Here is a 20,711-nt window from a genome sequence, read left to right as displayed (position 1 = left end):
AACTCCCCCTTGTATCTACCGAGCCTATTCAGAATCTTAATGGGCTATTAGAATCCTCTTTGTCTTTGTGAGACCCTGGCTCAACCACCCTGAGTACCTACCCAAATAATATACTGAATATTCTAATATTGCAGCTCTCCAAAACAACAATTGCCATATTTGGATATTTTTCCCACCTCTAAATTCTTTATTTTCTATATAATTTAACTTTATCTCCAAATTGTATTTCTCTACTGCCTCTACTGACAAATATGTGAACAAAAACTAGAAAGTGTTATATTGTGCATACTAACTTTAATTTAATATTGAGGAATGAAATGTCCTCATGCAGTGTCTAATACTTATTGTGGTACTGTAGTAAAACACATGATATTGTAGAAAAGTCCTACTTCTCTAAAACTGTCCTGACCTGCTCCTACAGTTTGGTCTGTTTCAAATACACAAATGCCTTGTTTTTTCATGAAATCAGAGCGTGAAGACATGAGATGTTGTGTTGTTACTTGAACACATTTGGAAAAGCCGTTGTCAGTGCCATGTTCACACGTGCGCCCTGTTCTCTGCTGCAGGACTTTGTCATCTATCTCCTGACCAGTACCAACGTCTCAGTGGGTCAAACGTGTGACCTGACCCAGGAGACAAAAGTTGACGTCGTGCTTTCTGCTGGAGACATCCTCCCGACACACTGCCATTTTCATCGACATCAGAGCGACTGCCTGACAACCCTGCGCCCGAGTCCAGGCGCCGTGGTGACGAGGAACGGGGAAACGCTGAGTAAAGAAGTGACTCTCCTCTCTGGAGACGTGATCGGCCTGGGACACAGCTACATGTTCATGTTTAAAGACCCGACAGGACAAAGTCATCAGGTAAAGAGAGTAAAAGCACACTACTGTGTATTTACCTGTCACCATGGAGATGTTATTGCTTTTCCTGGAATATTTTACAGTATGACATTCAACTTGTCCATCTCCACCCGAGACAAACATGTGACACCCCCAGGCCCAGGTAAAGGTCAGCTCTATGGAGGGGCGAGTGGATACGTCACATTCTTAAAGAGGCGTACGTGGTGGACCCTCCCTAGAGCTGACCTTTACTTAGTGCAGTGAATATGATCACATGTTTTTCATTAGTTCAGCTTTGATCTCATTAATCACAATTAAGCTTTTCAATTATTTTTTTCTTTATTTTTTCCAAAAGCAAACAGAATGTAATAAAAGGTGTCGAACATGTTGGATATAAACACATATTCTTCCATTCTTCATCAGACAAAACATAAATAGCCTCTCTTAACCATTTATCTTTTTGCAGTTGGGTTCATTGATCAATCATTGGCTCCAAACTCTGGTCAAATATAACAAACAAACAAACAAACAAACAAACAAACAAACAAACAAACAGACAAACAAACAAACAAACAAACAAACAAACAAACAAACAAACAAACAAACAAACCACAAACACATAAAACAGAATAACATAGAAAACAAAAGGGTTCATGCTCAAAACAAAGTGCACCGAACCCAAAACCCGATCGTGAACATGACTGAGAAGCTCCTGGCTCCAAACCCCCAAACACTGCCTCCCCTGACCACCACGTCCCCCTTGCTGCCCTGACCACCACGTCCCCCTTGCTGCCCTCCACCACGTTCCCCTCGCTGCCCTGACCACCACGTCCCCCTTGCTGCCCTCCACCACGTCCCCCTCACTGCCCTCCACCACGTCCCCCTCACTGCCCTCCACCACGTCCCCCTCGCTGCCCTCCACCACGTCCCCCTCGCTGCCCTCCACCACGTCCCCCTCACTGCCCTCCACCACGTCCCCCTCGCTGCCCTCCACCACGTCCCCCTCACTGCCCTGACCACCACGTCCCCCTCGCTGCCCTCCACCACGTCCCCCTCGCTGCCCTCCACCACGTCCACCTCGCTGCCCTCCACCACGTCCCCCTTGCTGCCCTGACCACCACGTTCCCCTCACTGCCCTCCACCACGTCCCCCTCACTGCCCTCCACCACGTCCACCACGTCCCCATCGCTGCCCTCCACCACGTCCCCCTCGCTGCCCTCCACCACGTCCACCACGTCCACCTCGCTGCCCTCCACCACGTTCCCCTCGCTGCCCTGACCACCACGTCCCCCTCGCTGCCCTCCACCACGTCCCCCTCGCTGCCCTCCACCACGTCCCCCTCGCTGCCCTCCACCACTGCCCTCCACCACGTCCCCTCGCTGCCCTGAACACCACGTCCACCTCGCTGCCCTCCACCACGTCCCCCTCGCTGCCCTCCACCACGTCCCCCTCGCTGCCCTCCACCACTGCCCTCCACCACGTCCCCCTCGCTGCCCTCCACCACGTCCCCCTCGCTGCCCTCCACCACTGCCCTCCACCACGTCCCCTCGCTGCCCTGAACACCACGTCCACCTCGCTGCCCTCCACCACGTCCCCCTCGCTGCCCTCCACCACGTCCCCCTCGCTGCCCTCCACCACGTTCCCCTCGCTGCCCTCCACCACGTCCCCCTTGCTGCCCTCCACCACTGCCCTCCACCACGTCCCCTCGCTGCCCTGAACACCACGTCCACCTCGCTGCCCTCCACCACGTCCCCCTCGCTGCCCTCCACCACGTCCCCCTTGCTGCCCTGACCACCACGTTCCCCTCACTGCCCTCCACCACGTCCCCCTCACTGCCCTCCACCACGTCCCCCTCGCTGCCCTCCACCACGTCCCCCTCACTGCCCTCCACCACGTCTCCCTCGCTGCCCTCCACCACGTCCCCCTCGCTGCCCTCCACCACGTCCCCCTCGCTGCCCTCCACCACGTCCCCCTCGCTGCCCTCCACCACTGCCCTCCACCACGTCCCCCTCGCTGCCCTCCACCACGTTCCCCTCGCTGCCCTGACCACCACGTCCACCTCGCTGCCCTCCACCACGTCCCCCTCGCTGCCCTCCACCACGTCCCCCTTGCTGCCCTGACCACCACGTTCCCCTCACTGCCCTCCACCACGTCCCCCTCACTGCCCTCCACCACGTCCCCCTCGCTGCCCTCCACCACGTCCCCCTCGCTGCCCTCCACCACGTCCCCCTCGCTGCCCTCCACCACGTCCCCCTCACTGCCCTGACCACCTGTCCCCCTCGCTGCCCTGACCACCACGTCCCCCTCGCTGCCCTCCACCACGTCCCCCTCGCTGCCCTCCACCACGTCCACCTCGCTGCCCTCCACCACGTCCACCACGTCCCCATCGCTGCCCTCCACCACGTCCCCCTCGCTGCCCTGACCACCACGTCCACCTCGCTGCCCTCCACCACGTCCACCACGTCCCCATCGCTGCCCTCCACCACGTCCCCCTCGCTGCCCTGACCACCACGTCCACCTCGCTGCCCTCCACCACGTCCACCACGTCCCCCTCGCTGCCCTCCACCACTGTCCTCCACCACGTCCCCCTCGCTGCCCTCCACCACGTCCCCCTCGCTGCCCTCCACCACGTCCCCCTCGCTGCCCTCCACCACGTCCCCCTCGCTGCCCTCCACCACGTCCCCCTCGCTGCCCTCCACCACTGCCCTCCACCACGTCCCCCTCGCTGCCCTGACCACCACGTCCACCTCGCTGCCCTCCACCACGTCCCCCTTGCTGCCCTCCACCACTGCCCTCCACCACGTCCCCTCGCTGCCCTGAACACCACGTCCACCTCGCTGCCCTCCACCACGTCCCCCTCGCTGCCCTCCACCACGTCCCCTCGCTGCCCTGAACACCACGTCCACCTCGCTGCCCTCCACCACGTCCCCCTCGCTGCCCTCCACCACGTCCCCCTCGCTGCCCTGACCACCACGTCCCCCTCGCTGCCCTCCACCACGTCCCCCTCGCTGCCCTGACCACCACGTCCCCCTCGCTGCCCTCCACCACGTCCCCCTCGCTGCCCTCCACCACGTCCCCCTCGCTGCCCTCCACCACGTCCACCTCGCTGCCCTCCACGAATGTGCAAGACACAGAGTCCATGTGCTAAGGCAGACGCTCTCGTCTCGTCTTCCTCTGTCGTCCTTCGGTCACTTTTGTCCTTGGCGGTCCAAAGCTGGAGCTACACTGAAGGAACTCGCCGTTAGCTTCACTGAACACACAGCAGCATATCAACCACACATGTGCAGCCAGGGAAACATGCTGCTATGGGAACCAGGCTGCAGGTGTGCAGTAGCACGCAGGGAATGATTGACATGTGGGATAACTACTGTCCACGCCACCAGGAAATGAGACTCAGATTGAGCGCCAAAAATCCTCTCATTTCAAATAGCCTCATGATTACATTGAGAAAGGTTTGGGTTTGGGGGGAAAGTGGCGCTTCACTGGACACGGCGCTGACCCCTCTTGAGCTCTGACCCCTCATGAGCTCTGACCCCTCATGAGCTCTGACCCCTCATGAGCTCTGACCCCTCATGGGCTCTGACCTCATGAGCGCTGACCCCTCATGAGCTCTGACCCCTCATGAGCTCTGACCCCTCATGAGCTCTGACCTCATGAGCTCTGACCCCTCATGAGCTCTGACCCCTCATGAGCTCTGACCCCTCATGAGCTCTGACCCCTCATGAGCTCTGACCTCATGAGCTCTGACCCCTCATGAGCTCTGACCCCTCATGAGCTCTGACCCCTCATGAGCTCTGACCTCATGAGCTCTGACCTCATGAGCTCTGACCCCTCATGAGCTCTGACCTCATGAGCTCTGACCTCATGAGCTCTGACCTCATGAGCTCTGACCTCATGAGCTCTGACCTCATGAGCTCTGACCCCTCATGAGCTCTGACCTCATGAGCTCTGACCCCTCATGAGCTCTGACCCCTGAATGTTGTTCATTTGGATGGTCAGAATATATAAAAGTCAAGTACAGAGGATTAAAACTCATCCCATTTATAAGACACATTTTAGGCATTAGAGATATTTCAAGCTTGTTGCAGCACGTGTTCACCTGTCCCCTGTCCCCGCCCACATCCCTGTCCCCTGTCCCCGCCCACATCCCTGTCCTCTGAGACATGCTCAGGCTTCAAAACTCTACACATTAAACACACATTATTAACATCTGCTGCTCGCTGTTGTCGCTTGTGTTCTTCTGTGTTCAGGATTCCTTCACAGCTGAGCGCCGGCTGCTGACCAGTCCAGAGGGAGTGACCGCCAGCGCCTGCCTCTCCACGGCGACCGCTCACGCTCCACCTCCACGCTTCAGAAGCCCAGACGGACACGAGCTCACCGTCCACTTCTCCGCACACACTTTGGACATTGTGGCGAGGGAGATCGTGGCCATGGGACAACACGGCGCTGACCGCACAGATCGACCACCACTGACGGTGGCCTTTCTGCTCAGCACGTGTGTCCAGCACTGTGCCACAAGCCTGCAGGCCTCACAGCTGCGCAGGCTGCTTCTGCTCACAGCCGGTCATCTTCAGAGCAGCGTGTGGGTAAGATCAGGAACAGATCATGGTTTGAACCAAATGTCCAGCACTGACAGAGACAAACATGGGAGGCTTTACAACTGTGTGTTACTGAAGAGAGAAGCTGTTTAAAATGAATCGTACTTGTAATGACTTAATTTACTATCGAAATAATCGTTGCTGACTCGTTGATACTGAAATGAGTTCCATCGCTGTTTCCAGTGTCGTCACGTGTCTTTGACCTGCTCCACAAACACCTCAGTATTTACAACCTTCAACCCTCACAGCAACGGTTTATAGCCTTATTTACACTGCCAGCGTCACCAGCAGAGTCTCATGCACTGCAGAGTTTCACAAAGCCAGGATAAACTGTACAATGATATTTAATTCATCTTTTCTGATAGAATATGGAGCAAAATGTATAACGACCTGAAAAGGCTGAAGCACATTGTTTCAGGACTGATGCCTCAGTGTCAGAAGGAGACCGCTGTGTGCAGGAAGCCATGTTGTTTGTGTCCTAAACTAAACTAAACTAATCCTGCTCCTGTCGTCAGTGGAGTGGCACAGACACATCCTGCTCCTGTCGTCAGTGGAGTGGCACAGACACATCCTGCTCCTGTCAGTGGAGTGGCACAGACACATCCTGCTCCTGTCGTCAGCGGAGTGGCACAGACACATCCTGCTCCTGTCGTCAGCGGAGTGGCACAGACACATCCTGCTCCTGTCGTCAGTGAAGTGGCACAGACACATCCTGCTCCTGTCGTCAGTGGAGTGGCACAGACACATCCTGCTCCTGTCGTCAGTGGAGTGGCACAGACACATCCTGCTCCTGTCAGTGGAGTGGCACAGACACATCCTGCTCCTGTCGTCAGTGGAGTGGCACAGACACATCCTGCTCCTGTCGTCAGCGGAGTGGCACAGACACATCCTGCTCCTGTCGTCAGTGGAGTGGCACAGACACATCCTGCTCCTGTCAGTGGAGTGGCACAGACACATCCTGCTCCTGTCGTCAGTGAAGTGGCACAGACACATCCTGCTCCTGTCGTCAGTGGAGTGGCACAGACACATCCTGCTCCTGTCAGTGGAGTGGCACAGACACATCCTGCTCCTGTCGTCAGCGGAGTGGCACAGACACATCCTGCTCCTGTCGTCAGTGGAGTGGCACAGACACATCCTGCTCCTGTCGTCAGCGGAGTGGCACAGACACATCCTGCTCCTGTCAGTGGAGTGGCACAGACACATCCTGCTCCTGTCGTCAGTGGAGTGGCACAGACACATCCTGCTCCTGTCAGTGGAGTGGCACAGACACATCCTGCTCCTGTCGTCAGCGGAGTGGCACAGACACATCCTGCTCCTGTCGTCAGTGGAGTGGCACAGACACACCCTGCTCCTGTCGTCAGTGGAGTGGCACAGACACATCCTGCTCCTGTCAGTGGAGTGGCACAGACACATCCTGCTCCTGTCGTCAGTGGAGTGGCACAGACACATCCTGCTCCTGTCGTCAGCGGAGTGGCACAGACACATCCTGCTCCTGTCGTCAGTGGAGTGGCACAGACACATCCTGCTCCTGTCAGTGGAGTGGCACAGACACATCCTGCTCCTGTCAGTGGAGTGGCACAGACACATCCTGCTCCTGTCGTCAGTGGAGTGGCACAGACACATCCTGCTCCTGTCGTCAGCGGAGTGGCACAGACACATCCTGCTCCTGTCGTCAGTGAAGTGGCACAGACACATCCTGCTCCTGTCGTCAGTGGAGTGGCACAGACACATCCTGCTCCTGTCGTCAGTGGAGTGGCACAGACACATCCTGCTCCTGTCGTCAGTGGAGTGGCACAGACACATCCTGCTCCTGTCGTCAGTGGAGTGGCACAGACACATCCTGCTCCTGTCGTCAGTGGAGTGGCACAGACACATCCTGCTCCTGTCAGTGGAGTGGCACAGACACATCCTGCTCCTGTCGTCAGTGAAGTGGCACAGACACATCCTGCTCCTGTCGTCAGTGAAGTGGCACAGACACATCCTGCTCCTGTCAGTGGAGTGGCACAGACACATCCTGCTCCTGTCGTCAGCGGAGTGGCACAGACACATCCTGCTCCTGTTGTCAGTGGAGTGGCACAGACACATCCTGCTCCTGTCAGTGGAGTGGCACAGACACATCCTGCTCCTGTCAGTGGAGTGGCACAGACACATCCTGCTCCTGTCGTCAGCGGAGTGGCACAGACACATCCTGCTCCTGTCGTCAGTGGAGTGGCACAGACACATCCTGCTCCTGTCGTCAGCGGAGTGGCACAGACACATCCTGCTCCTGTCAGTGGAGTGGCACAGACACATCCTGCTCCTGTCGTCAGTGCAGTGGCACAGACACATCCTGCTCCTGTCAGTGGAGTGGCACAGACATATCCTGCTCCTGTCGTCAGCGGAGTGGCACAGACACATCCTGCTCCTGTCGTCAGTGGAGTGGCACAGACACACCCTGCTCCTGTCGTCAGTGGAGTGGCACAGACACATCCTGCTCCTGTCAGTGGAGTGGCACAGACACATCCTGCTCCTGTCGTCAGTGGAGTGGCACAGACACATCCTGCTCCTGTCGTCAGCGGAGTGGCACAGACACATCCTGCTCCTGTCGTCAGTGGAGTGGCACAGACACATCCTGCTCCTGTCAGTGGAGTGGCACAGACACATCCTGCTCCTGTCAGTGGAGTGGCACAGACACATCCTGCTCCTGTCGTCAGTGGAGTGGCACAGACACATCCTGCTCCTGTCGTCAGCGGAGTGGCACAGACACATCCTGCTCCTGTCGTCAGTGAAGTGGCACAGACACATCCTGCTCCTGTCGTCAGTGGAGTGGCACAGACACATCCTGCTCCTGTGGTCAGTGGAGTGGCACAGACACATCCTGCTCCTGTCGTCAGTGGAGTGGCACAGACACATCCTGCTCCTGTCGTCAGTGGAGTGGCACAGACACATCCTGCTCCTGTCGTCAGTGGAGTGGCACAGACACATCCTGCTCCTGTCAGTGGAGTGGCACAGACACATCCTGCTCCTGTCGTCAGTGAAGTGGCACAGACACATCCTGCTCCTGTCGTCAGTGAAGTGGCACAGACACATCCTGCTCCTGTCAGTGGAGTGGCACAGACACATCCTGCTCCTGTCGTCAGCGGAGTGGCACAGACACATCCTGCTCCTGTTGTCAGTGGAGTGGCACAGACACATCCTGCTCCTGTCAGTGGAGTGGCACAGACACATCCTGCTCCTGTCAGTGGAGTGGCACAGACACATCCTGTTCCTGTCGTCAGTGAAGTGGCACAGACACATCCTGCTCCTGTCGTCAGTGGAGTGGCACAGACACATCCTGCTCCTGTCGTCAGTGGAGTGGCACAGACACATCCTGCTCCTGTCGACAGTGGAGTGGCACAGACACATCCTGCTCCTGTCGTCAGTGGAGTGGCACAGACACATCCTGCTCCTGTCGTCAGTGGAGTGGCACAGACACATCCTGCTCCTGTCAGTGGAATGGCACAGACACATCCTGCTCCTGTCGTCAGTGAAGTGGCACAGACACATCCTGCTCCTGTCGTCAGTGGAGTGGCACAGACACATCCTGCTCCTGTCGTCAGTGGAGTGGCACAGACACATCCTGCTCCTGTCGTCAGTGGAGTGGCACAGACACATCCTGCTCCTGTCGTCAGTGGAGTGGCACAGACACATCCTGCTCCTGTCGTCAGTGGAGTGGTACAGACACATCCTGCTCCTGTCAGTGGAGTGGCACAGACACATCCTGCTTCTGTCGTCAGTGAAGTGGCACAGACACATCCTGCTCCTGTCGTCAGTGAAGTGGCACAGACACATCCTGCTCCTGTCAGTGGAGTGGCACAGACACATCCTGCTCCTGTCGTCAGCGGAGTGGCACAGACACATCCTGCTCCTGTCGTCAGTGGAGTGGCACAGACACATCCTGCTCCTGTCAGTGGAGTGGCACAGACACATCCTGCTCCTGTCAGTGGAGTGGCACAGACACATCCTGTTCCTGTCGTCAGTGAAGTGGCACAGACACATCCTGCTCCTGTCGTCAGTGGAGTGGCACAGACACATCCTGCTCCTGTCGTCAGTGGAGTGGCACAGACACATCCTGCTCCTGTCGTCAGTGGAGTGGCACAGACACATCCTGCTCCTGTCGTCAGTGGAGTGGCACAGACACATCCTGCTCCTGTCGTCAGTGGAGTGGCACAGACACATCCTGCTCCTGTCAGTGGAGTGGCACAGACACATCCTGCTCCTGTCGTCAGTGAAGTGGCACAGACACATCCTGCTCCTGTCGTCAGTGAAGTGGCACAGACACATCCTGCTCCTGTCAGTGGAGTGGCACAGACACATCCTGCTCCTGTCGTCAGTGGAGTGGCACAGACACATCCTGCTCCTGTCAGTGGAGTGGCACAGACACATCCTGCTCCTGTCAGTGGAGTGGAACAGACACATCCTGCTCCTGTCGTCAGTGGAGTGGCACAGACACATCCTGCTCCTGTCGTCAGCGGAGTGGCACAGACACATCCTGCTCCTGTCGTCAGTGAAGTGGCACAGACACATCCTGCTCCTGTCGTCAGTGGAGTGGCACAGACACATCCTGCTCCTGTCGTCAGTGGAGTGGCACAGACACATCCTGCTCCTGTCGTCAGTGGAGTGGCACAGACACATCCTGCTCCTGTCGTCAGTGGAGTGGCACAGACACATCCTGCTCCTGTCGTCAGTGGAGTGGCACAGACACATCCTGCTCCTGTCAGTGGAGTGGCACAGACACATCCTGCTCCTGTCGTCAGTGAAGTGGCACAGACACATCCTGCTCCTGTCGTCAGTGAAGTGGCACAGACACATCCTGCTCCTGTCAGTGGAGTGGCACAGACACATCCTGCTCCTGTCGTCAGCGGAGTGGCACATACACATCCTGCTCCTGTCGTCAGTGGAGTGGCACAGACACATCCTGCTCCTGTCAGTGGAGTGGCACAGACACATCCTGCTCCTGTCAGTGGAGTGGCACAGACACATCCTGCTCCTGTCGTCAGTGGAGTGGCACAGACACATCCTGCTCCTGTCGTCAGCGGAGTGGCACAGACACATCCTGCTCCTGTCGTCAGTGAAGTGGCACAGACACATCCTGCTCCTGTCGTCAGTGGAGTGGCACAGACACATCCTGCTCCTGTCGTCAGTGGAGTGGCACAGACACATCCTGCTCCTGTCGTCAGTGGAGTGGCACAGACACATCCTGCTCCTGTCGTCAGTGGAGTGGCACAGACACATCCTGCTCCTGTCGTCAGTGGAGTGGCACAGACACATCCTGCTCCTGTCAGTGGAGTGGCACAGACACATCCTGCTCCTGTCGTCAGTGAAGTGGCACAGACACATCCTGCTCCTGTCGTCAGTGAAGTGGCACAGACACATCCTGCTCCTGTCGTCAGCGGAGTGGCACAGACACATCCTGCTCCTGTCGTCAGCGGAGTGGCACAGACACATCCTGCTCCTGTCGTCAGTGGAGTGGCACAGACACATCCTGCTCCTGTCGTCAGCGGAGTGGCACAGACACATCCTGCTCCTGTCGTCAGTGGAGTGGCACAGACACATCCTGCTCCTGTCAGTGGAGTGGCACAGACACATCCTGCTCCTGTCAGTGGAGTGGCACAGACACATCCTGCTCCTGTCGTCAGTGGAGTGGCACAGACACATCCTGCTCCTGTCGTCAGTGAAGTGGCACAGACACATCCTGCTCCTGTCGTCAGTGAAGTGGCACAGACACATCCTGCTCCTGTCGTCAGCGGAGTGGCACAGACACATCCTGCTCCTGTCGTCAGTGGAGTGGCACAGACACATCCTGCTCCTGTCGTCAGTGGAGTGGCACAGACACATCCTGCTCCTGTCGTCAGTGGAGTGGCACAGACACATCCTGCTCCTGTCGTCAGTGGAGTGGCACAGACACACCCTGCTCCTGTCGTCAGTGGAGTGGCACAGACACACCCTGCTCCTGTCGTCAGTGGAGTGGCACAGACACATCCTGCTCCTGTCGTCAGTGGAGTGGCACAGACACATCCTGCTCCTATCATCAGTGAAGTGGCACAGACACATCCTGCTCCTGTCGTCAGCGGAGTGGCACAGACACATCCTGCTCCTGTCGTCAGTGGAGTGGCACAGACACATCCTGCTCCTATCATCAGTGAAGTGGCACAGACACATCCTGCTCCTGTCGTCAGCGGAGTGGCACAGACACATCCTGCTCCTGTCGTCAGCGGAGTGGCACAGACACATCCTGCTCCTGTCGTCAGTGGAGTGGCACAGACACATCCTGCTCCTGTCAGTGGAGTGGCACAGACACATCCTGCTCCTGTCGTCAGTGGAGTGGCACAGACACATCCTGCTCCTGTCAGTGGAGTGGCACAGACACATCCTGCTCCTGTCGTCAGTGGAGTGGTACAGACACATCCTGCTCCTGTCGTCAGTGGAGTGGCACAGACACATCCTGCTCCTGTCGTCAGTGGAGTGGCACAGACACATCCTGCTCCTGTCGTCAGTGGAGTGGCACAGACACATCCTGCTCCTGTCGTCAGTGGAGTGGCACAGACACATCCTGCTCCTGTCGTCAGTGGAGTGGCACAGACACATCCTGCTCCTGTCGTCAGTGGAGTGGCACAGACACATCCTGCTCCTGTCGTCAGTGGAGTGGCACAGACACATCCTGCTCCTGTCGTCAGTGGAGTGGCACAGACACATCCTGCTCCTGTCGTCAGTGGGGCGAGGAGGAGGGGGAAGGCATCCAGTTTTAGTCTTGGTGCATTGTGGGAGTCAGTGCTTTTTCACAGTTGTAAAGGTGCCACAGGGGCAAATGTTTGGTGCTGATGCTTGACCAGCGCCTCACAAAAGCACAGAATCCTCACAGTGACACACCGCGTGTAATTACACATGTACTTGGAGAAACTGTACCGTGTACAAGCCACTGCTGTACCGTGTACAAGCCGCTGCTGTACCGTGTACAAGCCGCTGCTGTACCGTGTACAAGCCGCTGCTGTACCGTGTACAAGCCGCTGCGTGTACTCTAGGACAACATACACGTCCTTCATAAGCGCCGCAGTGCGAGTCCAGCGTAGGTCTCCCACAGCGGCTCAGATGAAGCCAAACTCGCTCTCACTCGTAACACGTTCTAATAAAAGGTCCTAAATGTCGGCTGCAGTGCAGGATCTCCCACTGGAGTGACGGGCTCGGGTGGCACGTGCCACGGGGCTTTAGGCTCGTCTCTAAAGTGCATTTTTATAAAACAGCAGTGATACATGAGTCTGAGTGAGTCTGACAGATTGTTGAATCCACATTGTGAAATCATGATTCATTAAATAGATATCTTTAAAGTTAAGATTTAAATGTTCCTAAAATGATTTCTTGACATAATTGTGCTTTTAATTAATTAATTGTACATTTAATCATTTCCTTGTTTGTGGTGCTCAGGAGCTCACGAAGGATCTCGCTGCTGTCCAACCTGAAGAGTAAGTCTGAGCCACGCCCGTCCACGCCCGAGCCACGCCCGAGCCTCTGGGAATACTCCTGTCGTTTAACGTCTTCTTCTGTCACAGTTTGGAATCAGAGTCTCTCCACCTGGAGGCTGTGATCTCAGGCCTGCGCCCCCTGGTGGTGTGGATGGCCAACAGCCTGGAGCTCCTGCACTTCATCCAGTTCCAGATGCCCGTGCTTCTGGACTGGAGGAGCGGTCAGGAGGCAGGGAGCGGTCAGGAGGCGGGGAGCGGTCAGGAGGCGGGGCATGTGGAAGGCACTGAACACAACTTGGGTAATACAAGTTTAAAAGTTATTATTTATGTTGATAATGATAATAATGCTGCAGATGTGTCTTGTTTGTGTTCAGCCGTGGAGGAGACGATGGAGGAGACGATGGAGGAGACGATGGAGGAGACGACGGAGGAGACGACGGAGGAGACAACGGAGGAGACGATGGAGGAGACGATGGAGGAGACGATGGCGGTCCTGGAGGAGGTCGTCATGATGGCGTTTCAACAGACGGTTTATTATGTCACTAAGGTACGTTTCACCACGTTTCAACCAGAAATGAGCAAAATTTCAAAACATGAAGATCTTGATTGTATTTTCATTGTGCTTGGGCGTGTGTAATGAGGCCGTGTTTGAGAAGATAAAATATCCAAATCTAACAATACAATATTGTCGCAATAATATTCCTTTCCTATATTATAACGTTGTAGAAATGACATGTTTTCTTTTTCTCCAGTCGTGTTCCAAAGAAGTACAATCTAAACGTGCTCAGTAACGTGCTCAGTAACGTGCTCTGTAACGTGCTCAGTAACGTGCTCAGTAACGTGCTCAATAACGTGCTCAGTAACGTGCTCAGTAACGTGCTCTGTAACGTGCTCTGTAACGTGCTCAGTAACGTGCTCAGTAACGTGCTCAGTAACGTGCTCAGTAACGTGCTCTGTAACGTGCTCTGTAACGTGCTCAGTAACGTGCTAAGTAACGTGCTCTGTAACGTGCTCTGTAACGTGCTCAGTAACGTGCTCTGTAACGTGCTCTGTAACGTGCTCAGTAACGTGCTCAGTAACGTGCTCTGTAACGTGCTCAGTAACGTGCTCAGTAACGTGCTCTGTAACGTGCTCAGTAACGTGCTCAGTAACGTGCTCAGTAACGTGCTCAGTAACGTGCTCTGTAACGTGCTCTGTAACGTGCTCAGTAACGTGCTCAGTAACGTGCTCTGTAACGTGCTCTGTAACGTGCTCAGTAACGTGCTAAGTAACGTGCTCTGTAACGTGCTCTGTAACGTGCTCAGTAACGTGCTCTGTAACGTGCTCTGTAACGTGCTCAGTAACGTGCTCAGTAACATGCTCAGTAACGTGCTCAGTAACGTGCTCTGTAACGTGCTCTGTAACGTGCTCAGTAACGTGCTCTGTAACGTGCTCAGTAACGTGCTCAGTAACGTGCTCTTTAACGTGCTCTGTAACGTGCTCAGTAACGTGCTCAGTAACGTGCTCAGTAACGTGCTCTGTAACGTGCTCAGTAACGTGCTCAGTAACGTGCTCAGTAACGTGCTCTGTAACGTGCTCTGTAACGTGCTCAGTAACGTGCTAAGTAACGTGCTCTGTAACGTGCTCTGTAACGTGCTCAGTAACGTGCTCTGTAACGTGCTCTGTAACGTGCTCAGTAACATGCTCTGTAACGTGCTCTGTAACGTGCTCAGTAACGTGCTAAGTAACGTGCTCTGTAACGTGCTCTGTAACGTGCTCAGTAAAGTGCTCTGTAACGTGCTCTGTAACGTGCTCAGTAACGTGCTAAGTAACGTGCTCAGTAACGTGCTCTGTAACGTGCTCAGTAACGTGCTCAGTAACGTGCTCAGTAACGTGCTCTGTAACGTGCTCTGTAACGTGCTCAGTAACGTGCTAAGTAACGTGCTCTGTAACATGCTCTGTAACGTGCTCAGTAACGTGCTCTGTAACGTGCTCTGTAACGTGCTCAGTAACATGCTCTGTAACGTGCTCTGTAACGTGCTCAGTAACGTGCTAAGTAACGTGCTCTGTAACGTGCTCTGTAACGTGCTCAGTAAAGTGCTCTGTAACGTGCTCTGTAACGTGCTCAGTAACGTGCTAAGTAACGTGCTCAGTAACATGCTCTGTAACGTGCTCAGTAACATGCTCAGTAACGTGCTCTGTAACGTGCTCAGTAACGTGCTCTGTAACGTGCTCAGTAATGTGCTCTGTAACGTGCTCAGTAACATGCTCAGTAACGTGCTCTGTAACGTGCTCAGTAACGTGCTCTGTAACGTGCTCAGTAATGTGCTCTGTAACGTGCTCAGTAACATGCTCAGTAACGTGCTCTGTAACGTGCTCAGTAACGTGCTCTGTAACGTGCTCAGTAATGTGCTCTGTAACGTGCTCAACACATTTGTTTCCCAGGAAACCTTTTTGACAAAGTAACAGAGTAACTTTACTTTACAGATTACACATGGATTCTTATTTTCAATCTGCTCTTTTTACTAACTGGAAATTCCAATGTTGTTTCTTTCTCCAAACGATTAGAATATTATACATTTTTACCTCCAGTTTCAACTTTCTGTGTGAGATGATGCTTCAAGTGGAATTAGAACTGCATATGAAATATAAAAGTGTGTTGGAAACTGTGTTTCGCTGCTGCATCTGGGCTCCTGCTGCATCTGGGCCCCTGCTGCATCTGGGCCCCTGCTGCATCTGGGCCCCTGCTGCATCTGGGCCCCTGCTGCATCTGGACCCCTGCTGCATCTGGGTCTCTGCAGCATTTGGGCCCCTGCAGCATCTGGGCCCCCGCTGCATCTGGGCCCCTGCTGCCTCTGGGCCCCTGCTGCATCTTGGCCCCTGCTGCATCTTGGCCCCTGCTGCATCTTGGCCCCTGCTGCATCTGGGCCCCTGTTGCTGGTTATGTACATAAAGAAAAGAAAATAATCCGAGACCAGCCGAGGACAAGGGGCCTATAGGACTCTAATGGGCCGACCACAGTGGGCCATTCTGACACCAGAGGGGGGCCCTCTGTCGGGGCCCTTAATGGTTGCCAGGATCACATTTTTAGCTGTTGGTGGAAGGAATTAGCGCAGATGTTTTACAAGAGACAATTAAGGTGTTGCCCCAAAACGAAGCAGTAAAGACGAGATCGTGCAGAGCGGAGCAAAAGTGTCCTCAATGACCTCGTAGTGGAGACATGAGAAAAGTGTCCTCAATGACCTCGTAGTGGAGACATGAGAAAAGTGTCCTCAATGACCTCGTAGTGGAGACATGAGAAAAGTGTCCTCAATGACCTCGTAGTGGAGACATGAGAACAGTGTCCTCAATGACCTCGTAGTGGAGACATGAGAACAGTGTCCTCAATGACCTCGTAGTGGAGACATGAGAAAAGTGTCCTCAATGACCTCGTAGTGGAGACATGAGAACAGTGTCCTCAATGACCTCGTAGTGGAGACATGAGAAAAGTGTCCTCAATGACCTCGTAGTGGAGACATGAGAAAAGTGTCCTCAATGACCTCATAATGGAGACATGAGAAAAGTGTCCTCAATGACCTCGTAGTGGAGACATGAGAAAAGTGTCCTCAATGACCTCGTAGTGGAGACATGAGAAAAGTGTCCTCAATGACCTCGTAGTGGAGACATGAGAAAAGTGTCCTCAATGACCTCGTAGTGGAGACATGAGAAAAGTGTCCTCAATGACCTCGTTGTGGAGACATGAGAAAAGTGTCCTCAATGACCTCGTAGTGGAGACATGAGAAAAGTGTCCTCAATGACCTCGTAGTGGAGACATGAGAAAAGTGTCCTCAATGACCTCGTAGTGGAGACATGAGAAAAGTGTTCTCAATGACCTCGTAGTGGAGACATGAGAAAAGTGTCCTCAATGACCTCGTAGTGGAGACATGAGAAAAGTGTCCTCAATGACCTCGTAGTGGAGACATGAGAAAAGTGTCCTCAATGACCTCGTAGTGGAGACATGAGAAAAGTGTCCTCAATGACCTCGTAGTGGAGACATGAGAAAAGTGTCCTCAATGACCTCGTAGTGGAGACATGAGAAAAGTGTCCTCAATGACCTCGTAGTGGAGACATGAGAAAAGTGTCCTCAATGACCTCGTAGTGGAGACATGAGAAAAGTGTCCTCAATGACCTCGTTGTGGAGACATGAGAAAAGTGTCCTCAATGACCTCGTAGTGGAGACATGAGAAAAGTGTCCTCAATGACCTCGTAGTGGAGACATGAGAAAAGTGTCCTCAATGACCTCGTAGTGGAGACATGAGAAAAGTGTCCTCAATGACCTCGTAGTGGAGACATGAGAAAAGTGTCCTCAATGACCTCGTAGTGGAGACATGAGAAAAGTGTCCTCAATGACCTCGTAGTGGAGACATGAGAAAAGTGTCCTCAATGACCTCGTAGTGGAGACATGAGAAAAGTGTCCTCAATGACCTCGTAGTGGAGACATGAGAACAGTGTCCTCAATGACCTCGTAGTGGAGACATGAGAAAAGTGTCCTCAATGACCTCGTAGTGGAGACATGAGAACAGTGTCCTCAATGACCTCGTAGTGGAGACATGAGAAAAGTGTCCTCAATGACCTCGTAGTGGAGACATGAGAAAAGTGTCCTCAATGACCTCGTTGTGGAGACATGAGAAAAGTGTCCTCAATGACCTCGTAGTGGAGACATGAGAAAAGTGTCCTCAATGACCTCGTAGTGGAGACATGAGAAAAGTGTCCTCAATGACCTCGTAGTGGAGACATGAGAAAAGTGTCCTCAATGACCTCGTAGTGGAGACATGAGAAAAGTGTCCTCAATGACCTCGTAGTGGAGACATGAGAAAAGTGTCCTCAATGACCTCGTAGTGGAGACATGAGAAAAGTGTCCTCAATGACCTCGTAGTGGAGACATGAGAACAGTGTCCTCAATGACCTCGTAGTGGAGACATGAGAAAAGTGTCCTCAATGACCTCGTAGTGGAGACATGAGAAAAGTGTCCTCAATGACCTCGTAGTGGAGACATGAGAAAAGTGTCCTCAATGACCTCGTAGTGGAGACATGAGAACAGTGTCCTCAATGACCTCGTAGTGGAGACATGAGAAAAGTGTCCTCAATGACCTCGTAGTGGAGACATGAGAAAAGTGTCCTCAATGACCTCGTAGTGGAGACATGAGAAAAGTGTCCTCAATGACCTCGTAGTGGAGACATGAGAAAAGTGTCCTCAATGACCTCGTAGTGGAGACATGAGAAAAGTGTCCTCAATGACCTCGTAGTGGAGACATGAGAAAAGTGTCCTCAATGACCTTGTAGTGGAGACATGAGAACAGTGTCCTCAATGACCTCGTAGTGGAGACATGAGAAAAGTGTCCTCAATGACCTCGTAGTGGAGACATGAGAAAAGTGTCCTCAATGACCTCGTAGTGGAGACATGAGAAAAGTGTCCTCAATGACCTCGTAGTGGAGACATGAGAAAAGTGTCCTCAATGACCTCGTAGTGGAGACAAGAGAAAAGTGTCCTCAATGACCTCGTAGTGGAGACATGAGAAAAGTGTCCTCAATGACCTCGTAGTGGAGACATGAGAAAAGTGTCCTCAATGACCTCGTAGTGGAGACATGAGAAAAGTGTCCTCAATGACCTCGTAGTGGAGACATGAGAACAGTGTCCCAATGACCTCGTAGTGGAGACATGAGAAAAGTGTCCTCAATGACCTCGTAGTGGAGACATGAGAAAAGTGTCCTCAATGACCTCGTAGTGGAGACATGAGAAAAGTGTCCTCAATGACCTCGTAGTGGAGACATGAGAAAAGTGTCCTCAATGACCTCGTAGTGGAGACATGAGAAAAGTGTCCTCAATGACCTCGTAGTGGAGACATGAGAAAAGTGCAAATCCAGATGGAAAACTGTGTCCTAACCCAGAGACGTTTCAGCGCGACTCACAACATGTGTTTCTCATTTGTCTCTGTTCTTGTTTCACTCAAATTGACTTTCTACTGTAAAATATAAGGGAAAGTAGTTTGGGTTAGCTTGTTTGGCAATGACATGGGGAGATAAAGGACACTTCAACTCTTCTCAAAGCAACAAAGAAACAGCTTCTTCAAAGAGAGAACGAGAAAGTTTGTGTCAGTGACAAATGTGATGCTCCTTCACCTTTTCCTCCCTCATCGTCGTCACGTCTGGAGCAGTGAAGGGCCCGGTGAAGGGCCCGGTGAAGGGCCCGGTGAAGGGCCCGCGGTGAAGGTGAAGGGCCCGGTGAAGGGCCGAGAAGGGCCCGGTGAAGGGCCTGGTGAAGGGCCCGGTGAAGGGCCTGGTGAAGGGCCCGGTGAAGGGCCTGGTGAAGAGCCCGGGGCCCGTCCCCAGATCTTCAACTATATTATATATTCCTGCATTTTCACATTGGTGGTTGAGTTTCTATTTCCCCCAAAGTAAAATGAATAAGTATTTGACTGCGGACAGCAAAAGGCGCCGCACCCTTGGCATGGGCCGGTGGCGTGTGGGCGTGGCATGTGGGCGTGTGGGCGTGGCATGTGGGCGTGTGTCAAAACTGTGTCCAAACTTTCAGTCTTAATGAAGCGAGGGCCCTATTTTTACTCCTAAGTGACATGTCCCCTCCAGGGCCCCGAGCGCTGACGAACACAGCCAATCAGAACACAGTATAATGTGACACGCGGTGGCAGAGGAGTCAGATCCTCACATGTGCTGCCAGTCCAGTGGAAGGTCAGGGACGGTCAGAGGAAACTCACAGAACTCCTGAGCAGTTGCTGTAGCTGCGGTGATTAAAGCACTTCCAGATGTCGCTCCCTCAAATACTTCGATACAGGATAATTACTGTAGTAACAAGACAGAAAACAGATCTTTATTGTGTTTGGGGTTTTGCAGAACACAAATATTTGTACATGGCTGAGGTTAGGATGGTTTTCCCCCTTCGGGCGAGACATGTCTCCACAGAACTGACTCATACATGCAGCGAAGGCTCAGGAGCTGCTGCTGTTCGCCTTCACACACACGTCATCCTCCTGCGGAGTGAGCCGCAGAGTGAGCCGCAGAGTGAGCCGCAGAGTGAGCCGCAGAGTGAGCCTTAGAGTGAGCCTTAAAGTGAGCCGTAGAGTGAGCCTTAGAGTGAGCCGCAGAGTGAACCGCAGAGTGAGCCGCAGAGTGAGCCGCAGAGTGAGCCGCAGAGTGAGCCGCAGAGTGAGCCGCAGAGTGAGCCGCAGAGTGAGCCGCAGAGTGAGCCTTAAAGTGAGCCGTAGAGTGAGCCTTAGAGTGAGCCGCAGAGTGAACCGCAGAGTGAGCCGCAGAGTGAGCCGCAGAGTGAGCCGCAGAGTGAACCGCAGAGTGAGCCTTAGAGTGAGCCTTAGAGTGAGCCGCAGAGTGAGCCGCAGAGTGAACCGCAGAGTGAGCCTTAGAGTGAGCCTTAGAGTGAGCCTTAGAGTGAGCCTTAGAGTGAGCCGTAGAGTGAGCCTTAGAGTGAGCCTTAGAGTGAGCCGCAGAGTGAGCCGCAGAGTGAGCCTTAGAGTGAGCCTTAGAGTGAGCCTTAGAGTGAGCCGCAGAGTGAGCCGCAGAGTGAGCCGCAGAGTGAGCCGCAGAGTGAGCCGCAGAGTGAACCGCAGAGTGAGCCGCAGAGTGAGCCTTAGAGTGAGCCTTAGAGTGAGCCGCAGAGTGAGCCGCAGAGTGAGCCGCAGAGTGAGCCGCAGAGTGAGCCGCAGAGTGAGCCGCAGAGTGAGCCGCAGAGTGAGCCTTAAAGTGAGCCGTAGAGTGAGCCTTAGAGTGAGCCGCAGAGTGAACCGCAGAGTGAGCCGCAGAGTGAG

General features: G+C 54.0%; 1 protein-coding gene across 1 annotated transcript in view; it reads left to right on the top strand.

The window, feature by feature from the left end:
* The first annotated feature begins 533 nt into the window (after positions 1-533).
* The window catches only part of LOC140373435 (uncharacterized), a 46,549-nt gene continuing 26,371 nt past the window's right edge, over positions 534-20,711 (top strand). Inside the window, exons 1-6 of the mRNA XM_072459903.1 lie at positions 534-863; positions 5,090-5,425; positions 12,878-12,915; positions 13,003-13,144; positions 13,181-13,243; positions 13,373-13,462. Coding sequence (XP_072316004.1) covers positions 534-863; positions 5,090-5,425; positions 12,878-12,915; positions 13,003-13,144; positions 13,181-13,243; positions 13,373-13,462 — 999 coding nt within the window. The remainder of the gene's footprint in view (positions 864-5,089; positions 5,426-12,877; positions 12,916-13,002; positions 13,145-13,180; positions 13,244-13,372; positions 13,463-20,711) is intronic.

The sequence above is a fragment of the Eucyclogobius newberryi genome, unplaced genomic scaffold (assembly GCF_026437365.1).
Source record: "Eucyclogobius newberryi isolate DKJ021-1_F unplaced genomic scaffold, fEucNew1.0.hap1 SCAF_292, whole genome shotgun sequence".
In the NCBI taxonomy this organism is placed as follows: domain Eukaryota; kingdom Metazoa; phylum Chordata; class Actinopteri; order Gobiiformes; family Gobiidae; genus Eucyclogobius; species Eucyclogobius newberryi.
The sequence above is the reverse complement of the archived record's forward strand: the minus strand, read 5'-3'. Positions and strand labels throughout refer to the sequence as shown.